At 40.6% G+C, this 23,050-nt stretch overlaps 3 protein-coding genes across 3 annotated transcripts; 2 read left to right on the top strand and 1 right to left on the bottom strand.

The window, feature by feature from the left end:
- The first annotated feature begins 346 nt into the window (after positions 1-346).
- Positions 347-5,720, top strand: unc119b (unc-119 lipid binding chaperone B). The gene is made up of 5 exons (XM_026187946.1): positions 347-590; positions 3,017-3,130; positions 3,624-3,732; positions 3,826-3,998; positions 4,083-5,720. Exons 1-5 carry the CDS (start codon positions 356-358, stop codon positions 4,193-4,195), a joined length of 744 nt encoding a protein of 247 aa, XP_026043731.1. The 5' UTR covers positions 347-355; the 3' UTR covers positions 4,196-5,720.
- Positions 5,721-7,327: 1,607 nt separating this feature from the next.
- Positions 7,328-10,493, top strand: c12h12orf43 (chromosome 12 C12orf43 homolog). The gene is made up of 6 exons (XM_026188231.1): positions 7,328-7,506; positions 7,810-7,840; positions 9,399-9,497; positions 9,598-9,680; positions 9,766-9,853; positions 9,945-10,493. The coding sequence occupies exons 1-6, from the start codon at positions 7,377-7,379 to the stop codon at positions 10,294-10,296; spliced, it is 783 nt and encodes a 260-aa protein (XP_026044016.1). The 5' UTR covers positions 7,328-7,376; the 3' UTR covers positions 10,297-10,493.
- On the bottom strand, positions 10,341-16,847 carry hnf1a (HNF1 homeobox a). Its single transcript, XM_026188230.1, has 10 exons — positions 16,049-16,847; positions 14,832-15,031; positions 14,547-14,727; positions 14,184-14,386; positions 13,835-13,977; positions 13,612-13,753; positions 13,346-13,534; positions 13,159-13,265; positions 12,995-13,079; positions 10,341-11,114 (listed from the first exon to the last, which is right to left on the bottom strand). The coding sequence occupies exons 1-10, from the start codon at positions 16,345-16,347 to the stop codon at positions 10,984-10,986; spliced, it is 1,680 nt and encodes a 559-aa protein (XP_026044015.1). The 5' UTR covers positions 16,348-16,847; the 3' UTR covers positions 10,341-10,983.
- Positions 16,848-23,050: the final 6,203 nt, after the last annotated feature.

The raw sequence follows: 23,050 nt of genomic DNA on the forward strand, positions 1-23,050 counted from the left end.
GCCCAACAATACATCCGAACAAAAAAAATTAAAGGGTAATATATTTCAAAAGCGAAAGAACTGGTAGATAGGTGGCTTTCAGAAAAGATAAAACGGTCGTCAAATCAGATCACTCCAGTGTGTTAAAAGCTAAACAACGCAAGCAGCTCATAAGGAAACGGAAAGGCCCGGAAATTAAACCATTCACACCCCTGGGGTAACTATGGCAACCTCCATCGATCTTAGCCAATCACAACCTCGCGTTACCATCTCCCTAACACGTTTCACGCCATCTTGAGATTACCTCCTAGTTTGTTAAATCGCTCCCAAATTCATAGGCTCCGCTCCTCATTTCATTGTTGCCGCGCTGTCCGAAATGAACGGTTCCCGAAACAAACCTTTACAAACAGTCAGCAAGGGCCCGAAGGACGCAGACACCGGCACGGAGAGCAACCACAGGGACAGAAAGAGTGGCGGAGGAATGCTGAAGAAGCTGAAGTCGAGGCGCAGCCAAACGGAGAAGTGGCCTGTGGTCACAGAGGATGAACTCCGGGCTCTAGGAAGAGATATCACCCCGGACCATGTCCTCGGGCTCCGGGCTGTTACGGAAGGTAATGTTATGGCAACGTAAAGTTGCGCATTGCTGAAAGCGGCGAAATTTGATCGCCTAACTAGCTACGCACTATGCTAATTGTGGCTAACGTTAAGAAAAGAAGTTTGAGAGCAGTCGACCAAAGGGTACGTTTTCTAAATGTGTTCATAAGGTAAATACTACATGTGTTACTTTGGTGATTCTGCGAGCACGGGTTCATTGGGGGTTTTGGGGGTTTTGCAAGGGTGCAAGTAGGACTTTGAAGCCCCAAAGCGAGCATTGTTTAGGGCACCCCACGCTGGCTTGGGGAGGTCAAACAGCTAAAAGCCTATTATTATCTTAACAACTTGTTTTAGTAAGTGTGTTTGGCAGATACGTGTACTGTTGTGTTTCTTCTCATTTCTTCCCAATTGGAGGTGTAGTGACTAAACTTTTAGGTTTAGAATCTTCTACTCACCCACGTTTATTAAGTAAGTTATTATAAAGCACACAGTTTCGGTTCTGACACGGCTGTTAATGAGTTAATGATCAGTTGAACCTTTGTTTTGATTTTAGTTTATTATGTGTAAAGTATACACAAGTGGATGATTTCATATTAAGAAAACAAAAACAAAGTGGGAAGTGTAATTACAACACTTTGGCTTTATGTACAGTATGTAAAAACGATATGAAATAATCTTAAATTCTACATATAATGTAGATACTGTACCTGAACAGCAGTAGGTAGAAGTTTACGTTTCTCGGGCTGTACTCCTTTTTCACAAAAAGGAGAATCTTACTGAATACATTCAGCTTGGGTTTCCTGCCTTGATTTTAAAAAAAGAAAATTAAGACAAGGCTTCATTAGAACATAAGGAGACAACTCGATCTCTGGGAGGAGCATTTCCTATATTTATGCAGTTTGTTGTTTTGAACAAACTTGTGTAATTATGTATTGATGTGCTTTTTTTTTTGTTCGTCTGTGCAGTTGTTCCACACACTGTAATGCTGTGATATTTTACATTAGTCCTTACTACCGGCTTCCTAAACATAAGGATTCCTCTCCCAGGTCATGTTTTATTTGGAACAAATTCTGAATGTTATGGTGCCTGTTGTGTGTTCATCAATATAAAGGACCAACTTCCCACACAGTTATTTAATGAGTAATTCATTTGGATTGCTGGCTTCTTTCATTTTCTCCCCTAACCGTCATCACCTTCACCCATGTAGTAACCTGCTTGAACCCTATCCCATGGTTTGTCATCGGACACCCAGTTGACTACAGCTGCAGCTAGTGACTAATGTTGTTTTTTAGCTTTTTTCTCACCCAGACAACAATGACATTACTTCTGCTCTATCTCACTGCCATTGTTTGAACACTGGAACCTTTTTCTATAGCATTAGTCACCATTACTGAAGTTTGCAGGAGCCAGAAAAACAGATACTGAAAGCCTGACTGCTCCTTAAGTGCTGTCTCAGTTCTCTAAGTAAAGGTCAGTCTTTGTGCTCCAAACAGTTGTGTGACTTTCACAAAGTTGTTATATTGAGGTTTTTCAGTTGCGCAACCACATGTCGTTAACGTGTTCACTATTTTGGATGTGTGACAATCATGGTGACAATGCAGACTCCAGTCATGATGTGAAAAAATGGTATTCCCTGATCTGTTGCTGGAGGTTGGTGGTAGTATCTGATTAAGTAATTACTAAAGCCCCAGTCACACATACCAAGAGACTGATCATTGAGGCCTTGCAAGCAACGGTCGGGTTCTCTCTGAGCTGTAGTAAAACTGAAAAAAGTCCAATCCAAATTGCCTCCAGAGCCACATGCTTTTACTTTGAAATCCAATCGTCTCCATTTCCATTTGCGTCATACTTTTACTACTGCTTTGCTAGTAGTTTGCAAGTGTTTGCAGACAAATTTGAAAAACGTCAGGCAGCTATGACAGTCTGCTAGAAACCAAAGCAATCACTAGGAGGTTTTTGGTGCAGCACCTTCTTTGCATCCAATTTAGCAAACATAGCTTGTAATCACATCCAATGAGGCAGATAAATCTCTTAAAATGTGAACATGACATCAAATGAGAAACCTCAATACAGAAGAATTTAAATAAGGGGACCTCTATTTTCTAGTAGTTGTTTGCTAGTTGACGTCTAAGCTCACAAACGGTGATAACACTAATCTTAATTCTAGGCAATGAGAATGTGCTTTTTTTTTTCTCATAAAATTTTTCACCAAATCTTGTCAATCAGCAATGAAATTAAATAACCATTCAAACTGTCACACATCAAAAACTATTTACATTTTTTTTCTCCAAAAGTCTGTTTACCCCACTCTGGAACAAGGCAAAAGTTAACATCAGTGTTACTAAACACGATCACTTTGACTGCAGAGGGTTAAACTCCCTCACGTTTACTGCATAAGTTGATTGTCTTGGCTTAACTTGCTTTTTTTCCTTCCACATTCCAGACTATCTTTGCAGACCTGAAGATAATATCTACAACATTGACTTCACACGTTTCAAAATCAGAGATCTTGAGACAGGAACAGTGCTCTTTGAAATCGCCAAACCTCCTAACAGCGGTAAGTGATACACTCAAAATTTGCCTGCATGTTACCAAGCTTAAAATTGTTTAAAAATATAGAACACACCTGAATGAATAACAGAAATGATCATACATCCATGCAAACATGTTAAAGCTGTTTAGTTATCATGCATTTAAAAAGATGAATTGTCACCAAGCACGAGAGCTGCAGCCCAGCTGTGTATTGGTATCCTTACTTTTATCTCAAATGTAAATCTATCAAAACACATGAAGTCTAAAAAGAAGGACCCACGATTAAGCACTATTGCTTCCCCTTTTCACTAGTAACGCATCCTCTGCATGTATTTAGATTTTTGTTTGTTTCTTTAAATGCCGATTTGATTTGACGCCACCATCTCAAACTGTGCTCATTCAGTTGTATCAGAGCCTTTTGATGGATGATCATAACTTGAAAAGAGACACCCTATGTATATTTCAAGCACTACAGTAAAGCATGTATGCCAGTCAGCTGAATTAGTCTTCTGTGTCAGGACCCGTGGAGAGTGAAGAGGAGGGTGGCGATCCAGACACCAGTGCGGGGCGTTTTGTCAGATACCAGTTTACACCAGCCTTCCTAAAACTCCGCACGGTTGGTGCGACGTGAGTAAATGGACTACAACAGTGTGACTGCATCACGATCAGCCTCGGGTGTCTATTTAGTTTCTTAATTTGTCTCTTTTCCCCTCTCTGCAGAGTGGAGTTCACAGTGGGTGACCGCCCCATTAACAGCTTCCGTATGATTGAGCGGCATTACTTTCAGGGACGCCTTCTGAAGAATTTCGACTTTGACTTCGGTTTTTGCATTCCTAACAGCTGCAACACATGTGAACACATTTACGAGTTCCCGCAGCTTCCTGACGACCTCAGTAAGTTCTGCTCCTTTTTGTTCATATTACCAGATCTGTATATCTTTATTTCTTAACTGATGGTGTGCTCTTCTCCTTTTCTAGTTCGTCAAATGGTGGCACACCCTTATGAGACCAGATCAGACAGTTTCTACTTTGTGGATAATAAACTCATCATGCACAACAAAGCAGACTATGCCTACAATGGTGGTCTGTAATACCTGAAGGGGGGGCGTGTTTAAAAAGGATGCAGTAGCTCCCAGGAGACCGATTTTCTGGATTGTGCCCCTCAATAAATGGGGCAGAGACAGAAGTATTCACTCTTTATCGGAATAAAGCACCATAGTTTAAAAAAAGGAACAGAAGCAGGAAAAAACCCAACCATATCTGCCTTCATATGAAATCATGGATCAATTTATCAGTACCGAACAGAGCTCAGTTTCTGGGAGTCCGAGAGAATGTTTAATTCAGTATTTCGCTGTTATATCTGACTGAAACCTTTCTGTTCTCCTTTTGGATTGTCATACATGTGTAATGTAACTGCTTGAACACTTTTGCCTTAATTTCCTGCTGTCTCTGCTGGAAAGGGACAGTTTTGAGTAACACATCTATAGTGTCTGTAGACTACGTTAGTTTTTCATTTAATTACTGATGTAATAAGTTTGTTTATTTTTGAGCTGAACTACCTTTTGCAAGTGACAATTGTGTTTCCTTTATGGAAAAACAAGCATTATGTAGGTGTTTCGGTCTTGTTTTATCAATAGATGTAGCATTAGTATTTGTTTGATTCTTCCTCCGATGTGAGTTGAGAGCAGTTGCTACTGTTTGTCAGATATTTAAGCTTGGTGTCCGTTTTATGAAGTACAAGATGACCAGTTTCTTCTTTGGTAGAATATCCCTTAATTCGAAAATGGTCTTCTCCCTTTTCCTGTTTTGTTTTTGTTTGTTTGTTGTTGTTTTTTTAAATAATTCCAGGTGTGATGTTCATTCTGCTACAATCGGTTAGATTGTTATAACAAAAGTTTTCCCATGTCTTTGTTCTATGAAAACTGTGGGATAGATCTAGTTACTAGACTTTAAATGTTTTTCTTTTATGTGCCGTCCATGTTTAGAAGTGTTTTTCTGCCTTCTTTGTACAATTGCATAGTTCTTTCATCCTTTGTTTATTTGTCACAGCAGTGCTGTGAATCCCACTCTTTAGCAGCGTTTGGCCAAACATGTGGTATACCTATTGAACTGTTAGTACGCTCTTCTCCTTTGAGATTGCCTTCTCAGTTTACTAATGAAATACCACAGTAGCACACAACTTGACAGTACAGAGGGAGGTAACTTGGTAGTTGGATCTATTTTTAATGAGGCACTGGGGTAGATGCAGTCATTGACCTGTTTGACCGATGATACTGGTGACTGTGCAAATTTTAACCCATCTGTATACGAATGTCTTTTTCAAATTTTACACCAGTTTTCCAGTGTGCACAATTTCATGTGATGCCAGTCCTGCTAGAAGGAATACCTTACTTACTGTGATGCTCTGAATTGCATTATGCTGAAAAGTTGTCTGTAATTTATTCAAAACGGCAGCAGTTAAGAGTTTGAAATTGGGCTCCACTTGCAGAGTGATTTCCAGGTGAAACGTGGATTTCTCTTCATAGTTGGGTTTTGTTTGAATTTATGTTACTGAAATGAAAACCTGCAAGGCAGGAGATAGTAATGAAACCTTGCAAATGGTTGTTTAAAGTGTATTTGTTAATTTGCATTTCAGTCATGCATACACACATCAGGACTTCTTCCTACTGTACTGTTATTGACTCTATGTGCCTTGAATCCAGTTTTTTTTTTTTTTCACCTTTAATGTGCAGAAGTCTCCTTTTCTTGTCCACTCGTGGCAGAAAGCTGAAGGGATGTAAAATTGCCTCCTGATGTTCTTTTTCTGTATTCTTGTAACATTACCTTCTATAAAACAGGATGATTACAGTGAGGAAGAGTCAGTGACAACATATTATGCAGTCCGTTAATACCCACAACAAATGGGATATCACATTAGGCACCCTTTTGTCAACTGTGCCCTTCTCTTTTTTTCCTATGTTGGACTCTGTCACCTGCTGCATGGTCACCAGTTTTTATATTGGCTAATTTTGCTAATGTTCATCTTATCCAATTTGTTGTAAATAAATAAAAAAATGGGTGAATGAATGAGATGGAAAGTACTTTATTTACCCTATGTTTTGGAAATTCTTTAAAATTAATATTTTATTAATATCTGACAGATGTCTCTGTGCCAGGCAGATGTATTGTGTTACAAGAGATCATAACATGTGGTGGGAAAGTTTAACTGTTTCTGTCCTCTTGGCAGTAGAGCTGAATCAGTCTGTTAGAGAAAGTGCCCGTGCTCCAGTAGGGCAGATGCTAAGCCCATCACCATCTCTCTGGTTTTATTCACATTCAGGAGACAGTTCCTTCCAGATCACTCTATGAAATCATCAAGTAGTGCTCTGTACTACTCCCCCCTGCTGCCATCACTACTAGAGCTAAACACTGCACAGTCTTTGTAGGTGGCATCACAGGGTTGTACTGAAAGTCTGAAATATGAGCAATGACAAAGTCCTCTGTGGAGCTCCTATACTGCACATCACCAAATCAGACACAGCACTGCCCAGTCTCACATATCGCAACCTCTCTTGTCAGATTGTCACTAATCCATGCTAGATTACTGATGGTGGATATGCTTACTGACATTTCCTGGAGCTTCTCTTTCTGAGTCGTGTTAATTGCACTTGAGAAATTAAAGGAGCAGCTTTGTCTAAATTGCAGTAAACTCTCTGTATCATGTTGTCGATTTATCCACTACATGATACATGATTAAGTTCTATGCAACCTGCAGGGTAAAGTGATGTTTTCACATTTGTTCTGAGGTGTGCCAAGACTAGTCTCTCTCTTAGTCTCAATATAAATGAGTTATAAGGGATGTTGTTTTTCCACCTTGAAACTTGAATATCACATTGTAAGTTTGCTGAACAAAATGCATACAAGGTGATGTGCTTGTGAGACCTGTCCAAGTTAGAGTGACCATGTGTCCTACTTAATGTGGGTCTGCACAGAATTCCCAAATATTGAGACAAAAATAAACACACCTCATAAAACCCCAAACATGCCATGACCCACTGAATAGTTTTGATAGTGACTCTAGGAAAAAGGAAGAAAACAGGACCCAGAAATGTAACTCTGATTTCCATTTGAAAAGTAATTTGAAAATAATATTTAACCTTGATTTACCACCGTTTCTTAAAACGGAATGAAAGTAGTGATGAGTCTGAGAACGCTTTGGGGGTTTTTCTCACCTGGGTAACAAAATACATTACCCAGAATCCTCTGCTGAAAACACAACACTAGTAGCTGCACATGTGTTTCATCATGGCGGCCCCCGTTAAAAAGATGGCTGGGGTTTCGGACGACTCCAGCAGCAGTGACGACGAAGTACTTAAAAGATGTCAGGAGGCGGTTTGGGAGACGAAGGCTGTCAAAAGCAAAGGTTAGTGTTTGCCTCCTCTGTTTGAACCGAGGGGCCAAGCTAGCATACGTGCACCGCTAGCCGTTCCCAACAGGTGCCCCGGAGAAGTTTCCACAATATTTATAGTCCATGCATAAAGAGCTGTCGGTCAGTAACATTTTCTAATGAAATTTATTTAATTGGTTACAAATAAACATTACGGTAAGACTCTAAGAGCATAGCGCAGCTTTAGCTAGCCCCTGAGCTTGCTAAATCAACACAGTGCGCGGGTTTAATCAGCTGCAGCGTAGCTCTGTTAAAGACACTAACTCTCTGTGTTTTAAGATGCGGATGCCAGTGTGAAAGAGTCAAAGCGGTAAGTGTTACCTTTAAAAATATCCATTTGCTTCTTTTAGTGTTAAATATCCGTCCAAGTGTGAAAACTGCTTCAATGTTCCAACAGAATACATTGTTGTTCCTTTCACTATTGCACAGGAGGGAAAATGTATGAAAGGTTTAGAGTATTTCCAGATTTGGTTGTTTGACCCACAAAGATGTAACACGCTGTTGTTGTTTCACGCACAAAAGCTCTGTATGTGAACTTTGTGTCTTTCCAATGTGAGCAGTAAATTGTAATGATATTAGATTCAATTAATGTGAAAAAAAAAAAACCCCCAGATGTACTTAAAATTAGTTTTTGTAAGCTATGACTATCCATCTGTTCTGCAAATGAATCTCGCATTGCGTAATAATAATTTGTTGGTTCAAGTTAATGTTTTTAACTCGAACCAACCCTGATTTCTTTATATTTTGCTTAGAATTGTTTAAAGTAGTCTTGAGCAATAGTTCTTCGGGCTTTTCAGAAGGTCTTTCAGTGTTTCTTTGGACATCGGTTACTTTTTCACTCACTTTCAGTTCAGTCATTGTGCCTGATCATTTTCAAAGGAATGTTGTCTTTCCATGTTTGTTTGTTGAGCCACTTAACACTGATTAACACAACATTGTGTCTTTAGGCACTTTAATAGCAGCCTGTCACAAAAACACATTACTTGTTACCATTTCTTTAGTTGAAACTATGAAAAATCCCCAAGAAAACACAGTTTGGCAGCCACAAAATAATATTTTTACGCCAACAAAGTGATTACTAAAAAGTTATTGGCCAAAAACTTGGCATGGTTCATAGCGTGTCTTAAAAAAATACGAGTAGATGAAACAAATGGAGAACTAAAAATATCTACAACAGATGAACAGTATCTGAAAGTTATGCCCTTAAAAACAGGAAAACGTTTAGCAAAGACCTGACCTGAGTGATGCCCCTCTGTTGATCCATCTGTTGTTCATGAAGCCTTATAACAAATGGTCTCAGTGGAAGTGTGGCTATCAAGAACCCATGCTAAATTACACAAGAACTGGACTGAAAATCGTTGGCAACAGATCTGATGGAGGGAAGAATCCAAATTTGAATTTTATTGTTCAAATAATTGTTAATATGTACGGAGGAGGTCAGGAGAGAGGTACAGCAGTGAGTGTCTATACAGAGGATTTGGGGGTTTTGGGCAGTGGTGTTGGGGATCTTGTCAAAATTGGCAATGAAGTAAAACTTACATAATTAAGAAAACACACAATGGGATACTATCAGTCGTAGATTGAGGCCAGACCATAACATTAGTGAAAGAGTGTGAGAGAATCTTGCAGAAACATCCAAAAAGCTTTAAATGTCCTCCAAGAAGCCTGGAGAAATATTCCTGCAGATTACTGAAAGAAAGGGCAGAAAAATCTGCCTGAGAGTTCAGAGTCAGAGGCTCGAGACTTTTGCAAAAGGCTGTAGATCCTTTATCTCAGTAGGCAAGTACAGAGGTATCTGTTTTTTGTTTTGTTTTTTTATATGAATGTCAGAAATAAAATAAGCTTCATAAAGTTTTTTTGTATAACAGTCTCGTTGTCGCTGACCATGAACATGATGGCAACGAGCTCCAGGTCACGCCAGGATTCCAGACGCATGTTGCCAGAAAGTTAGGACACTTTCTTGACAGGTAACGACTCTGGCTACAAAAAAACAAAAAAAAACTCTTTTTGTTTATAATAATTGATAATCATAAGATTATCTTATTAACCATTATATTTGCCTGTCAGTTGTATTTCAGAGATAAAGCCTCAAACTTCATCCTGTTTAGAACCAGCTAAATGTAACAAAGATGATGAGGAGGAGGAGGAAGGTAAAGTTTCTGGCTCTTTAAGAAGATTTTGTTTCTATGGGAACTTGTGTTCATCTCTTTAAACCTGACAGTTTTCTTCTTTTAGGATTTCGTCTGTTTTCTACATCAGTCCCAGGAAAGAAAGCTGAAGATCCTCCCGCCCCCGTAAGGCGTCGGCCTGCTCCCAGCTCAAGGTTCTTCATCTCTATTAATGTTTTCTTCCTTGTGTTATTGATTCATTTTTATTTCCCTCCGTATGACATTCTTTCTCTCTCTGCCCTTCAGCGACAGCGATGATGAGATGGAAATGAGGCTGAAAGAGGCAGCGGTGTCTGTCAAAGATCTGTTACCCTCGTTGGTGCTCTCACCCCCTTCGATGGAGTCTCCTTGCTCGGTAAAAATGACAAAGACGAAGAAGAAAGATACAGAGGGAGAAGAGAGCCGCGTTAAGAAGAAGAAGAAGAAGAAGAAGAAGAATCAGGAGGATGGGGAACAGGTGGACTCAGATTCTACTCCTGATGCTCAGAGTAATGGTGAGCTCACAAACTCAGAACAGGAACACATGCAAGTCAAAGTAAAACGGAAAAAGAAGAAGAAGAGGCAAGAAGAAAACGCAGAGGAAGAAGCATTGCACTGATTTTTAATTATTTTTTTAAATGACTTTCTGCCACGGTGAATTCAAAGATTTAAAATATTTTTATTCAAAAGCTGGGATTGGTCTTTACTTTGTCATTAATGATGTTAAAACAAAAAAGTGAAAATATTTCAAGGTGAGTTAAAAAAATGCAGGTAACATGCTGATGACAAGTTTCAGATCAGTTTACATTTTGTTTAAATTCTAAAACATTTACAAATATTTGAATAAAAAAATACACGTCAGTGTTAATCTTCCGTTGATTTTCTGTGTCCTCGTTTCAGTGACAGTTTGACGTTTGAGTCAAACAGTGTCATCGCTCAGGTGCAACTCTGGGTTTTCAGTGTTACGAAGGCGACCTGCTTCTTACTTTGGTACATCTTCATGGTAACCTACACTGCAGACCTTACCTGCTCGTGTTTCTGTTTCTGTAGTTTTATCTTCTTTTGTAAAATTAGTTGCACTGCTTGTCCACGTTTCTGATTGGTCAGATCTAGATTGGAAAGACCCTGGTTTGACGCATCAAGTTCATAACAGCTTTCGGGTGACTACTTATTCTGAATGCTGATCTTGGGGTGGATGAAGCCAGTATTTTGGGTATTTTGAACTTGCTTTGTAGTACTGGCCCCAAGCTTACATGGCATACGTCCCGATTCACTCCTGAATCCAGCTGACAGTCAGGAGACTCTTTTACTGTGCTGTGGAAACCATTTGTGCAGGGATGTAGGAGCTGATTTCTGTCGGAGACGGTGAGAGGAGGTGAGATTGATGGCTTTCTGTCGCCTGAGAGGAAGGATACAGCTCGAGGCTCTCGGATGAAACTGTTAATTTAAAAAAGAAAAGAAAAGAGGCTTCAGATTGTTTGAAAACAGTGTTTGTGTTGGGACATTTATGAGGATCAGGCTACAAAGACATCTGAGAGTCTATTATCTTTGGGTTCTTTTCTGTGAAGGTGTAGAAGGTAAAAAAAAAAAAAAAGAGTTGCTGATATCAGTCAATTGATGTACACATGATAAGAAGTAAATAATGAAACATCTCTGATGGACTAGCTAACCACCCTGTTGGCTTATGCGCCGTAGCCAGCCTTGCTCTATGCACCATGTAATGGGTAAATGTCAGCTTTTGGCTTTGTGCAGTGTTTGAACCAGTCGTCTGCTTTCATGGTCTCCTCTCAGCTGCTCCTTTTAGGGGTTTCTACAGCAGATCATATGCCTCCATCTCACCTCTAGCACCCTCCTCTGTCACACCAACCCTCTGCACGTCCTCCTTCGCTACATCCATGAACCTTCTTTGTGCTCTTTGTCTTTTCCTCCTCCCTGGCAGCTCCATCTTCAACATCTAATCAGCGTCTAATCTTGTCCATCCTGCTCACTCCCAATGAAAATCTTAACACCAGCTCGGCCTCCTGTTATTTTGTCAAAACCATCTTCTCCAAAGCATTAGCATCACCCCTTCGATTTCCAGCTTCAAACTCGTGAGCCTGTCTGACACTCTTCACATAATCTTCCTTCAGGATCACCCCTAATCCATTTTTCTTCCTGTCTACAGCACGGTAGAACATCTTGAATCCACCTCCAATACTCATGGCCTTGGTTTGCTTCCACCTGAGGCCTGTACTATGAAGCCAGATTTTGGCTTATCCAGATAACTTCAGGGTTAACTCTGGGTGTTCTGTACTGCATGTGGTTCACTTTTTGCCATGGTAACTTATGCTTATATCCTTACTCTCATTCCCCATTATTGTATCTGTAACACGCAACTTCTGTCGCTGCTGTGCTACTGGAAACTGAATTTCCCGAAGTAACCCACCCAAGGGATTAATAAAGTTTGATCTAATCTAATCTTATGCCGTGAACCTTACCTGGACCACCTGACCAACCAAATCTCCCAAAAATAGCATCACTATCCCTGGAATCAGGCAGATCTCCATGCATGAACAAGTTCATGGAGCATCGGTAATAATGAATATGTAAATATAGATTTTTACATGCAACTTTATTCCTGTCGGCGCTAAACAATTTTACAACAATTTTATTTTTTCAAGACCTCATATCAAATTTCCACTAAGGTTGAATTCTATTTTTATATTTAGTCTTTACTCTCAAGCTGTAAACGGCACCCAGTCTCCAGCTGAAGGAATAAAACTCGAACTGTCAGGAGCCGGTTATGTTTTGAGTTTCAGTTTCACATTTTTTACTGATGCTTTTATTCGCAGCATGTTTTATTCTGCTGGATGAATAAGTTTTAAATGTTCGGCGTGTTAAGCCGTGCCTTATTAAACCCACCGAATGAAGTGCAAACTGCATCACATTGTGACGGGAATGAGAAAGGTATCAAATGGTGATTAAAGATCTATAAATATAAATACGACTGTTATTAAAAGGATCAGATGAATGCTGCAGAAAATTGATAATCTGGTGATTTATAGCACAATCAGTCTTAATTCCAGTGAATCATTTTTTTGTGGAAGTCATGATTTGTAAAACGCCCCTTTCAGTTTGCTCAGACCCTGCCAACATCACCCCTTTCATATGAACCCTTGATCAACTCGTGGGACCGTTTCTCCTGATTGTCAGTGAATCCAGGTGACAGAAAGAGCTCTGGTCTCCTGCAATATATCCAACTTTCCTGTCAACATCATATCATCAATCTCTATCCCTTTATCAGTCCCTACATTTACATGCTGTTTACATCTTTGTACCTGGTGCAGGTGAGTGTGGTTGCATGTTTAGAGAGTCTTCCTGTAAAGGTGCGTCTTCCTGCTCCTCAGGGTCTGTGGTCAGAATCTGCCCGAAACAAAAATCAATGATTTAGGTTTTAAAACTAGATGCTCTGAACAGACTGAGCTCTGGTCAGTCCCAGTACCTGTCTGACAGCAGTGAGGCTGGTCAGGCTGCTGCTGTCTGCGATGACCATGGCTTGCGAGAGCAAACTGGACGGGTGGTACTGGGGCGAATCCGATTTGCTGTACACTGGAACGACAAACAGATGAATGAATCTTTACTCGGGGATGACATGTTGAGCTCTAGTCTTCATGTTACTGCAGTCTTACTGTGACATGGCAGCTGTGCCATGGTTGCCATGAACGGACTGGCAGCCATGTGACTCTGAAGCTGCTGTGGTATTGGCGGCTGAGGAGAGGCGTGAAGCTGCTGCTGGAATGAGATGGGCTGCAAGGTTGTGAAACCGCCTCCCATGTTGTTTATGACAGGCACCGTCTGAGGTTGCGTGGAGGCTAAACCTGTGAAACAGCATTGATGTTGGTCTGAGAATTTTTCCCCTTATTACAAAATGGGAAATAAAGGGAACCAATGTTACCAATGAGAAGGGAGGACTCCCCCAGACTCATGACGCTGGGCACTGAGGCCATGATGAGGCTCTGTGAGGATGCAGGTGAGGCAGACAGACTGTGCAGGGAGGTTAGAGTGCTTACTGGGGGTAGTGGCCCACCGCTGGACACCTGAAACCAGAGGATGGCATGTTTAGGGCAGCTGGTAATTTAGCATATTGAACCACGAGGGATCCGGACACGAGCTCTCACCAGCTTGGGGTTATGGGTCTCGAGGAGTGTGTGGCTTGGTTCCAGTTGGACTGGACTCACCATGAGATGCCCCACTCTCTCCCCTCCGCTGCCTCTGGCTGAGCTCACAGTGTCGCATGGGATGTGCTGGCTGTATTTCACACCTGGGGAAACAACAATCATCCAGTCAGTCCCAGAACATTTATAAGGTTCGTGGTTTACACACATCACAGCTGACTTTGGTCGATTGCTCCAAGTCTAAATAGAATAAAGGTAAATATGAGCATCCAGCAGCACAACCAGTAGAGTCATGTCTCTAAGCCATTCTGATTTCCCTCTCAAATTTCCATACATGAGGATGGGTTATTACCGTGCTCGGGACTGGGTGGAAGGTTGGCGTTGGAGGATGAGGCAGTCTGACTGCCGAAAGGCGTGTCGAGGGCCAGTTTGTGACGAAAAGCCTCCTCTTTCCGACGGTTAGCGAACCAGTTGTACACTCGGACTTCAGTGACCAGGTTAGAGCCGAGGCCAGCAAGCTGGGAGGGAGACACGCCCCTCTGGAGGCATTCTGCCCTGAAAGAGGAAATCAGACTCTCTTTATTACAATCTTTATTACAAGTGTTAATTGTTATAAATCTATAGAAATATATGATCAGATGCCAAGAATTTAGATCAATCACAGCAACCCTATAAAAACAAGATAAATGAACACAAAATCAAAATCCCGTCTCACCTGTTACATTCCTCCACCAGCCCCTCTCTTTCCTCCTTGCTCGGGTTCTTCTGTCGTTCGTAGGCGTGGAAGAGGATCTGCAGGGATGCTGGACCCCACTTGAACCTGTTCCTCCGTCCTTTCTTGGTGTCCTCCCCTTGGTCCTTCACAGTTGCAAGGCCATGTTTGGCATTGGTAAATTCTACATTTAAAAAGTTAGCATGGTTTTTGTTGTTGTTTTTAAACACCTCACATTTTTCTTTTATTTTTGCACTCTTGGAGCTCCAGCACGGCTTGTGTACTCACGCTGGCTGATCTCGCACTGCTTCTTGACATACCAGGTGTACAGAGAAGCTCTTTTTTGGTTCTTCATGGGCGTGCCTTTGTTGAGGTGCTGGGAGAGGTGAGACTGGTTGAGTCCCGTGGACTCCACCACCTCCCGCTGAGGTAGGTTATGCTGCTGCATGTAGCTTTTTACCATTTTTGCAACATGCCAGGGATCCTCACTGTCAGACAGACAGACACCTGAGCTTAAAAACGGCCCACCTTATAGTTTTGTGCATTTTTATTTAGTGGACTTTTCCTTAACAGATACCAGTATATGTAGAAGTGCTAACCAGGCAGTTTGTCACATCAGTAGGGATGTAAAATATGACCACACAAAGAGAGGTTTGTTGACAAAGAGAGATAAGAGAGAGCACGGGGGAACAAAGTCCAGCCCTTTCAGATCACTGGAATGGAAAACATGTAAAAGATTTATGAAGCCTAATTTAACACTTCCTAATTATCAAGTTGAAAACGTCATTAAAGACACACCAAATTATTTTGAAAGTCTCAAACAGCTTCCAAACATTTTGGTAAAGGTATCGGCAAAAATTAGTTGGTTTTTTTTTTTAACAATCCTATTTAGAGCGAGCTTTTCCCCACTTTTTTAAACATTTAATGTTTATGACAGAATGTCCAATGTTTATATGTCTGTGTTCCATATTTTCAGGATCAGGCCTTAAAACGGAACGGACAAAAATCACTCATGCGTTGCGCAAACACAGTCTCACATGACTAGCTCTGCTCTATTAATCTTCACCTCAGGCTCTTGGCTTATTTATTAAGAAATGGTCAGGGAATAATGATGAGGGTGGGTAATTAGTAACTAGCAAAGGAGGAACCCTCTTTATATTCGCCCAAGAGCCAGACTGCAGAGAGAGAGTCAGAGAAGCATGGCAAGGAGGGAGGATTTGGTAAAGACATGGGGACAGAGTGTAAGAAGACAATAGGAATAGTGGTGTTAACAGGTAAATGCGTAAAGTATTGCTTCGACTCTCAAGTGTGTGGTTTTGACACACAGGAGGTAACACAAAGACGAGGAGAATCAGAAGCGGTGGCAAGGATGTTGTCAATTTTCAGAATTTATCCGACCGGGTCCTACTGGAAAAGCTGCTGAGTGAGAATAGCAGTTACCGAGACATTAGGATGATTGTCGCTGTTGCCATTAAGCTTCCAGAGAAGTGCCAGGATCTACTTACTGCAGTAGGTGCTCGACTTCAGTCCTCAATTTGGACACCTCCTCTGGAGGGAGCTTCTCCAGTTCTCGGAATATAGGTGGCGGGAAATCCATTTCTCCCTCCTCTGAGCTCTCTCCATCCCCCCTTTCTCCCTTCTCGTTGCCAGCACTTGCCCTGTTTCGTTCCAGTTCCCCCATGGCTTGGATCAGAACCTCCCGGGACAGTCCAGATTCCAGCAGGGCCCAGATCAGCTGCTCCTGCAGGGCCGTCAAACGACTCGGCCCCGCTTTGGCTGCCTCAGCCCTCTCCTCTACCTCCATTAGTCTTATGTCTTACCTCACTACTGCCTCGCAAACAAACTGCTCTCATGTGCACTACCACGCTCAAACGACAGCCACACAGCCAGTGCCAGGCCCCATTATTTTATATCTGCAGTCCCTCTTCAGCTCATGAGAAAGTAAACTTTCATTTTCCTTTGCTGAATCCTCCCGATGTGTCCAGAGCTGTCCGGTTTTAGCTTTTCACTTGTTGTTTTTGCTTTCAAAGGTCAATTTTCTTTTAATCTAACCTTCCTCCTATTCACCCCCTCCTCCTTACGTGCGCCCTGTGAACTTTGTCCCTTCTCCCTCAGTCCTCAGCAGGGACCAAAGTTCATCTTAAAAACAATAAATAAAAATGAGGGGTGTTGCACTGGCAGAGTCCACAGTCTACTTCTCAGAGCAGAAAACTGATAAGACAGTGGGGGGAAAACATGACTTGGAAAGTTGGGAGCTTTTTACGTATAGCTTTTTCTCACACAGAAAGGACATTTTAGAAAAATAGTTTTGGGCTTTTTTCTTTCTTATTTTTCATTCTTATTTTTTCTTATTCCATACATTTTATTTGTTAATGCATATGTAAAATATAAAGAAATAAATAAGTCAATAATACACGGAGGAGCAGGAGATCAGCTAAGCAGGAGCAAAGTTTGATTTGTCTTTTCTGCCAGGAGAGGGCGCTGCTGTGTTATCTTTACATTAGACTTTCAGGAAGTTGCTTCATGTTAGGGGCCTTGGTGGAGTGTTTTCTGTCATGAACATGAGTTCAAGACAAGAAAGGACAAAGAATAAGAAAGGAATAAGTTGGCACATCAGTTTCCTAAAACATTTCCACATTTACTGAGAGAGTGCTTTAAGGTCGACCTCTAACACTGTGCTCCCCCCCCCCCTTTTTTTTAAATCAATGTGCACAAGTCAAACACTTTGGACATCATCGACTACTTGTGACTATTTCACAAATTAAACTTTAAAAAAAGGAGCAAGATTTTCTCTTTTTTTTCCCTTGTTTGAAATACATGTGCTTATTTCTAATCTGATTCCAGCAGCACATCCCAGAAAGAGCTAAGAAAAGTGCAACAAGAAATTGGTAATGGTAAGTGTAATGCAAAAAGCCCCAGACGCCTGTTTTAATATCTTACATTTAATTATGTTAGTTAGCAAAATTTCCAAAGAGCACCCCAGTGATGAATCTTGTAGAAGTAAATATGGGAAGGGGTTTAGACCACATGTATTTTATTCCGTGTTTTAACTATGTAATAATCCAACTTACTTTAAACTCTTCAGTGAAATTGGGAAAAATCTCTGCATTCTTTGTGCATAAGGACAAAGACTGATGTCGAGTGTCTGTGATTAAAATAGACATAATTATGTAGTGAAAAATCACTGCATGGGCTCAGAAACACTTCTGAAAACCACCGCCAGTGAACACAGTCATCATGCATCCACAAATAAAAGTTCAACTCTGCCATGCATCTAAAAACAAGACCCAGAAACACTGCTGCCTTCTCTGGGCCTTACTGCTTTTAAGACAGCCTCAAGTGAAGTGGAAAACCTTCCTGTGGGCTGTGAAATTCAAAACTGAGGAGAGAGACCACCTGGTGTGTTTTCAGCGTGCAGTTCAGTACAGGGAGCGCATGACTGCACATGGCATGAGGTAACCAAGAGCACCTGTGAGGGCACCATTAATGCTGAACGATGTATACAAATCTACAGCTTTTAGAGCATCAACTGCTGCCATCGTGATTATTTTAGCACGACAGTGCAACCCTGCACATCTGCAGGGTGCTGCTAAACCAGGCTGCTTGCATATTTGGCACATTATGAAATGAAACAAAGAAAACGTGCACGTCAGCTGCAAAGCTGAAATTCTATGCAAAGCATGCAAAACATTTTTTTTAAAATACAGCAGTAGGCCTATGCAAATTCTGCATTTTGCATTTCTGATATGAATATAATCTTATTGATTTTTGACTATAGATCTGATTCTTTATTGAGTCCCTTATTAATTCTTGATCAGTTTTCTTTGTGGAAATTATAGATGGACAAAGGCTTGGAAATCACTGCTGAGTTTGACATCTGTGCGTTGATAAAGAAATTTATATGCTTGGAGAAATATGATTCCGGTATACTGGACAACTTGAAAGTGGTTCACCATTCCCATCTCTAATGTTTAAACTTTAAACTGTTCGGCTGTTGAATTCGAATAATATTATTGTTTCCATAGATTTGCCTTCCCCCTGTCTCTCCCGCTCTCTCCCTCTCTTTTTTTTAATCCACCCTCTTGTTTTTTGACAACATAAGTTGGCAGGAAGACTAAGTTGGAACTGAACTGGAAAGGAAAGAGGGCAAACTGAATAGGAGAAAACCTTTGAGAGTTAATGTAGTCTTTTATCTTTCCTCTTTTCTCTTTACACTGTAAAATGCTCACTTTCTCTGCCTGGATCACCTAATACTATTCTCAGGTTCGGCCTATCAGCACCTTTTTGTGTTGAGCTCCTGTTACCCCACCCCACCCTTGGGAAGATGGCATTATACTGTATTTGGAAGGGTAACAGAGCTGCCTCTATCTCCCTGAGACATGCCAGTGACCTGTAATTAAGTCCCATTGTACTATTCAGAGGAAACTCCTCACCAAAACGGACAGAGGGCAGTTGTGTGTGGATTTCCAGCAGCTCAGATACCGCTGTGACTAATACCCCACCACACAAGCTGGGTTTATCAAAAAGGAACACATGCAGCACACATTAGAGCTTGCATTTTCCCTCTCTGGAGAACTCAAAGCTATGTTGATTGGTAATGAGATACAATCCACGCTGTCCATCTCTCATTAGTGAGCCATTGCTCGCTAGCTCTCTCTCTCCCCCTCGGTTTCTGTTTCTGCCTCTGCCTAGCGTTAGCCCCCACCCACCACCAACCCCACCATTCAACCCCATTGATCATGCATGCAGAAATTTAACACACCCCTTAATTCCTGTCCAAATAGCCCCTGTCCCACTTCCAGAGCTTCATCTGTTCATCTGCAGAGGGTAGAGTAGGCCTGTTTGCAGGCAGGACACTGACTGCAGCACTCAATGAGGATAAACTGTGCTGGAGAGGACAATCGCAAACCTAAATCAGTGTCTGTGTAACATAGGATGTGTGCTGGGTTGTGCGCTCTGGGCTCGAAGTGTTTCTATAAGGCATGGAAACACTGTGGAGGCATGATCTGGAGGCTGTGTTTTTACTTGTTTTAAAGCAGTTTGGTAGAAACCAACAGAGACCATGCTAGCAGAAACCACCTAGAAACTTTGCTTCAAACCATAACGATTGCATAGGACCGCATGCATGTATACCTACTGCGAGTCAAAGCTGACATTGTCTTTGTTTGAATTGCTCAGGCTATTGATTGGCCTTAACATTACCAGGTCACATGTTGAGTCAGTGTTGAGAAGATTAGCCAGAGCTGGCTTTGGTACTAATTAAATACTTAAACCCCAGCACTAAATGAGCACACAGCACACAAACCTCCTGTTATACCCCGTTGCATAAGCCAGTTTACAGCCTGGAAGGTGCATCAAAATAGACGAACACATTTTTAACTCTACCTGCAAATAAGGACACTGACACACATCACATTTCCACAGATATATTTGAATCCACAGTTATTAGATGAAGCAAGAACAGGAACACTGTATGGTATTGATTGTATTAATAGCACACAAAGTTAATTTCCTGAAGACAAAAGTATGTACATGTGTTGTGGAACTGATGACATGACTCACAGTGTTCTGGGAGACTTTATTTTAGTCTATCACCTCTCATATCTGATGTTTGGACCTTTTTAGAACCACACTAAACCAGACCGAGAACAGCAGATAAGTTCCTGTGTCTGTAAACTGTAAATTTCGACAAGTCAGTCAAACTTAGCCAGACTGTGACAGGAAGTTGAAACTCTTCCTTCATAATAAAGGGTTAACGCTCACAAAAAAGCAGGAAGACTAAAGGTCTGCAGTCTAAAACACTTGGTTTACTCTGGTTTGACTGTAACATAACATGGTTGGAGTGTGATACTCCTAAATGAGTGTCTTTATTACTTATTCTGTTATTTCCAAAATACACATCTAGTCTCCAACTATGGTGGTAAATAATTCTGATGCATGAAATTACAGTGCAGTGAAAAAGTATTTGCACCCTTCCTGATTTCTTAGCTTTTTGCATATTTGTCACATTTAAATGTTTCAGATCGTCAAACTAATTAGACAAAGATTATACGAGTAAAAACAAAATGCAGTTTTTAAATTATGATTTCATTTATTAAGGGGAAAAGTTATGCAAACCTACACGGGCCTGTTTGAAAAGGTAATTACCCCCTAAACCTAATAACTGGTTGTGCCACCCTTGGCAGCAAGAACTGCAATCAAGCATTTCTGATAACTGACAATGAGTCTTTCACATTGCTGTGGAAGAATTTTGGCCCACTCCTCTTTGCAGAATTGTTTCAACTGAACCACATTAGAGGGTTTTCAAACATGAGCCGCATATTTTCTTCACTTTGTTTCTATTGACCCAAAGTTTATTTTGGGTCATTGTCCTGCTCCATAACCCAAATACACTTCAGCGTCAGGGCACGAACTGACAGCCAGATGTTCTTCCTCAGGACTTTCTGGTAGAGAGCAGAATTCATGGTAACGTCAATTAGTGATCCAGGTCCTGAATCAGCAAAGCAGCCTCAGACCATCACACTACCACCCCCATGATTGGCTGCTCCTATGATCTTTTTCTGAAATGCTGTGTAAGTTTTACAACACATGTAACTGGACTAAAACCTTCCAAAAAGTTCACCTTTTGAGTCATCAATTCACAGAATATTTTCTTCATTCAGCAGGTCTGACAATAATAAGAGCCGGGTGTGGCTCGTGAAACTGAACTCGGTAGTTAATCACAGTTAATTTAGCATTTAGTTTTTCACACAGGACCAGGTAGGTTTGGATCACTTTTTTCCTGTAAGAAATGACATCATCATTTAAAAACTGAATTTTCTATTCATTTCATCAAATATTAAAATTTGTTTTATGATCTGAAACATGTAAGTGCAACAAATATGCAAAAAAAGTCATAAAGGGTGGGCGAATACTTTTTCACTACACTGTATTCCAAAATATGAATGTAAGAATTTTTATAGCACACGCAGTCAGAGTGCAGATTACCTATTACTAAAACACTAATCATGGCTCTGTTAATCAATTTATAGTATTAAAAGGGCAATTTCTTTATTTCCATGGGGCTGTAATTGGCTACCTGGTGACAGAGAAAAATTGCGCTAGTTGGATACAATCAGGGGTTATACGGGTAGGGAATATGAGTGTAAGCTATTCTTATTAATCACCGACCAGTCCTATTAATAATAATACTTTTTTAAAAAGTAAATAACATTTTGCAATATTAAACTACATGCATACATTTTCCTTTTCTAGCCATGCTGTAATTTTAGCGGCTTTGATATTCTCCTCGAGGCAGCAAGCTTAATTGAGGTGCTTATCTGTATAGGCCAACCTCTTATTAAATGGTATTAAGTAAAAATAGACATGTAGATTATTTAAGCAGAATAACAGAAACAAAATGAAGTCTCCCTGTGAGTTTCTGGCTTATTCCTTCCCCTACCTTTTCATCCAGCCACACCACCTGCTCCATTTGACTGACAGAAGTGGTGCTTGAACTGCAGAGTGGCTTTTGGAGGAACCGGGGCCCCTTTCGATCTGAAACACGTGCGCAACCATTTGCTGATCTTTCAGGGACAAACAGCAAACTGCTTTAATGAAAAGGCACAGTTGTGGGCAATGGGGCTTTAAGGTAAGCTTTCTTTTTTTGTGGGTGTGTCAGAAGTGTTACCCCTATCAGGAGCAACCCGTATAGCGATAAACCCCACTATCTTTAAAAAGTCAGTGCAGATGGTGAATCAGCGGCCATAGATGCAGGGCTTGCGTAACTTAACACTTTCCTCAGTGCACCAGAGTCTCTATTAAACACGTTTTTCAACTTTTGTCTGGGATCCCAGTTGATTTATTGCAAGCTGCTACATTTTTATATAATCTACAACTACAATCAGTCTAGACCAGGGGTGTGAAATAAGCCAGAATCATCCTCTAGGTGGTCAAACGTGAGATGTATAGAATAATTTTAAATATCGGATGCCATTTTTGCCCAAAAAAATGCTCTCCTGTTCTTGATATGCTGATGCGATGCATGCATTACTGCATTTAAGGGACTGACCACATGAAAATACAAGCACAGGTGTAATTTTCAAAAAGTGGGTTTAATTTGACCAAAATGTCCAAAAAACAAAACACTGAAAGTAAGCGTTACTCAAAAACACTAGTTAACAAAAAACACTAACTCATCAAACTAATCTTCATTGTTTACTAAAATTCATTTAAATGTTTAGCAAAAAGTTTTGTTTTTTAGTTTGTTGTCCAAAAAACCCTCAACTTATTAAGGAACATTGTACATGCATTCAAATTATTGTGCATTTAAACAGTTCTAATATATAATTATTATACTATATAAAATATGTTACTGTCATGTACATAACAAGATAAAATAACATGATATTTACAATCCCCATATATCATTCTCTATTTGTTGTCAATACAAACAAAGGCAGTAAGAAACAGTTTTAAATACCTGTACACAGCATTATTATCACTTTGACTTTATTATTCTATTGACC

Source organism: Astatotilapia calliptera, chromosome 12, assembly GCF_900246225.1.
Source record: "Astatotilapia calliptera chromosome 12, fAstCal1.2, whole genome shotgun sequence".
NCBI lineage: Eukaryota > Metazoa > Chordata > Actinopteri > Cichliformes > Cichlidae > Astatotilapia > Astatotilapia calliptera.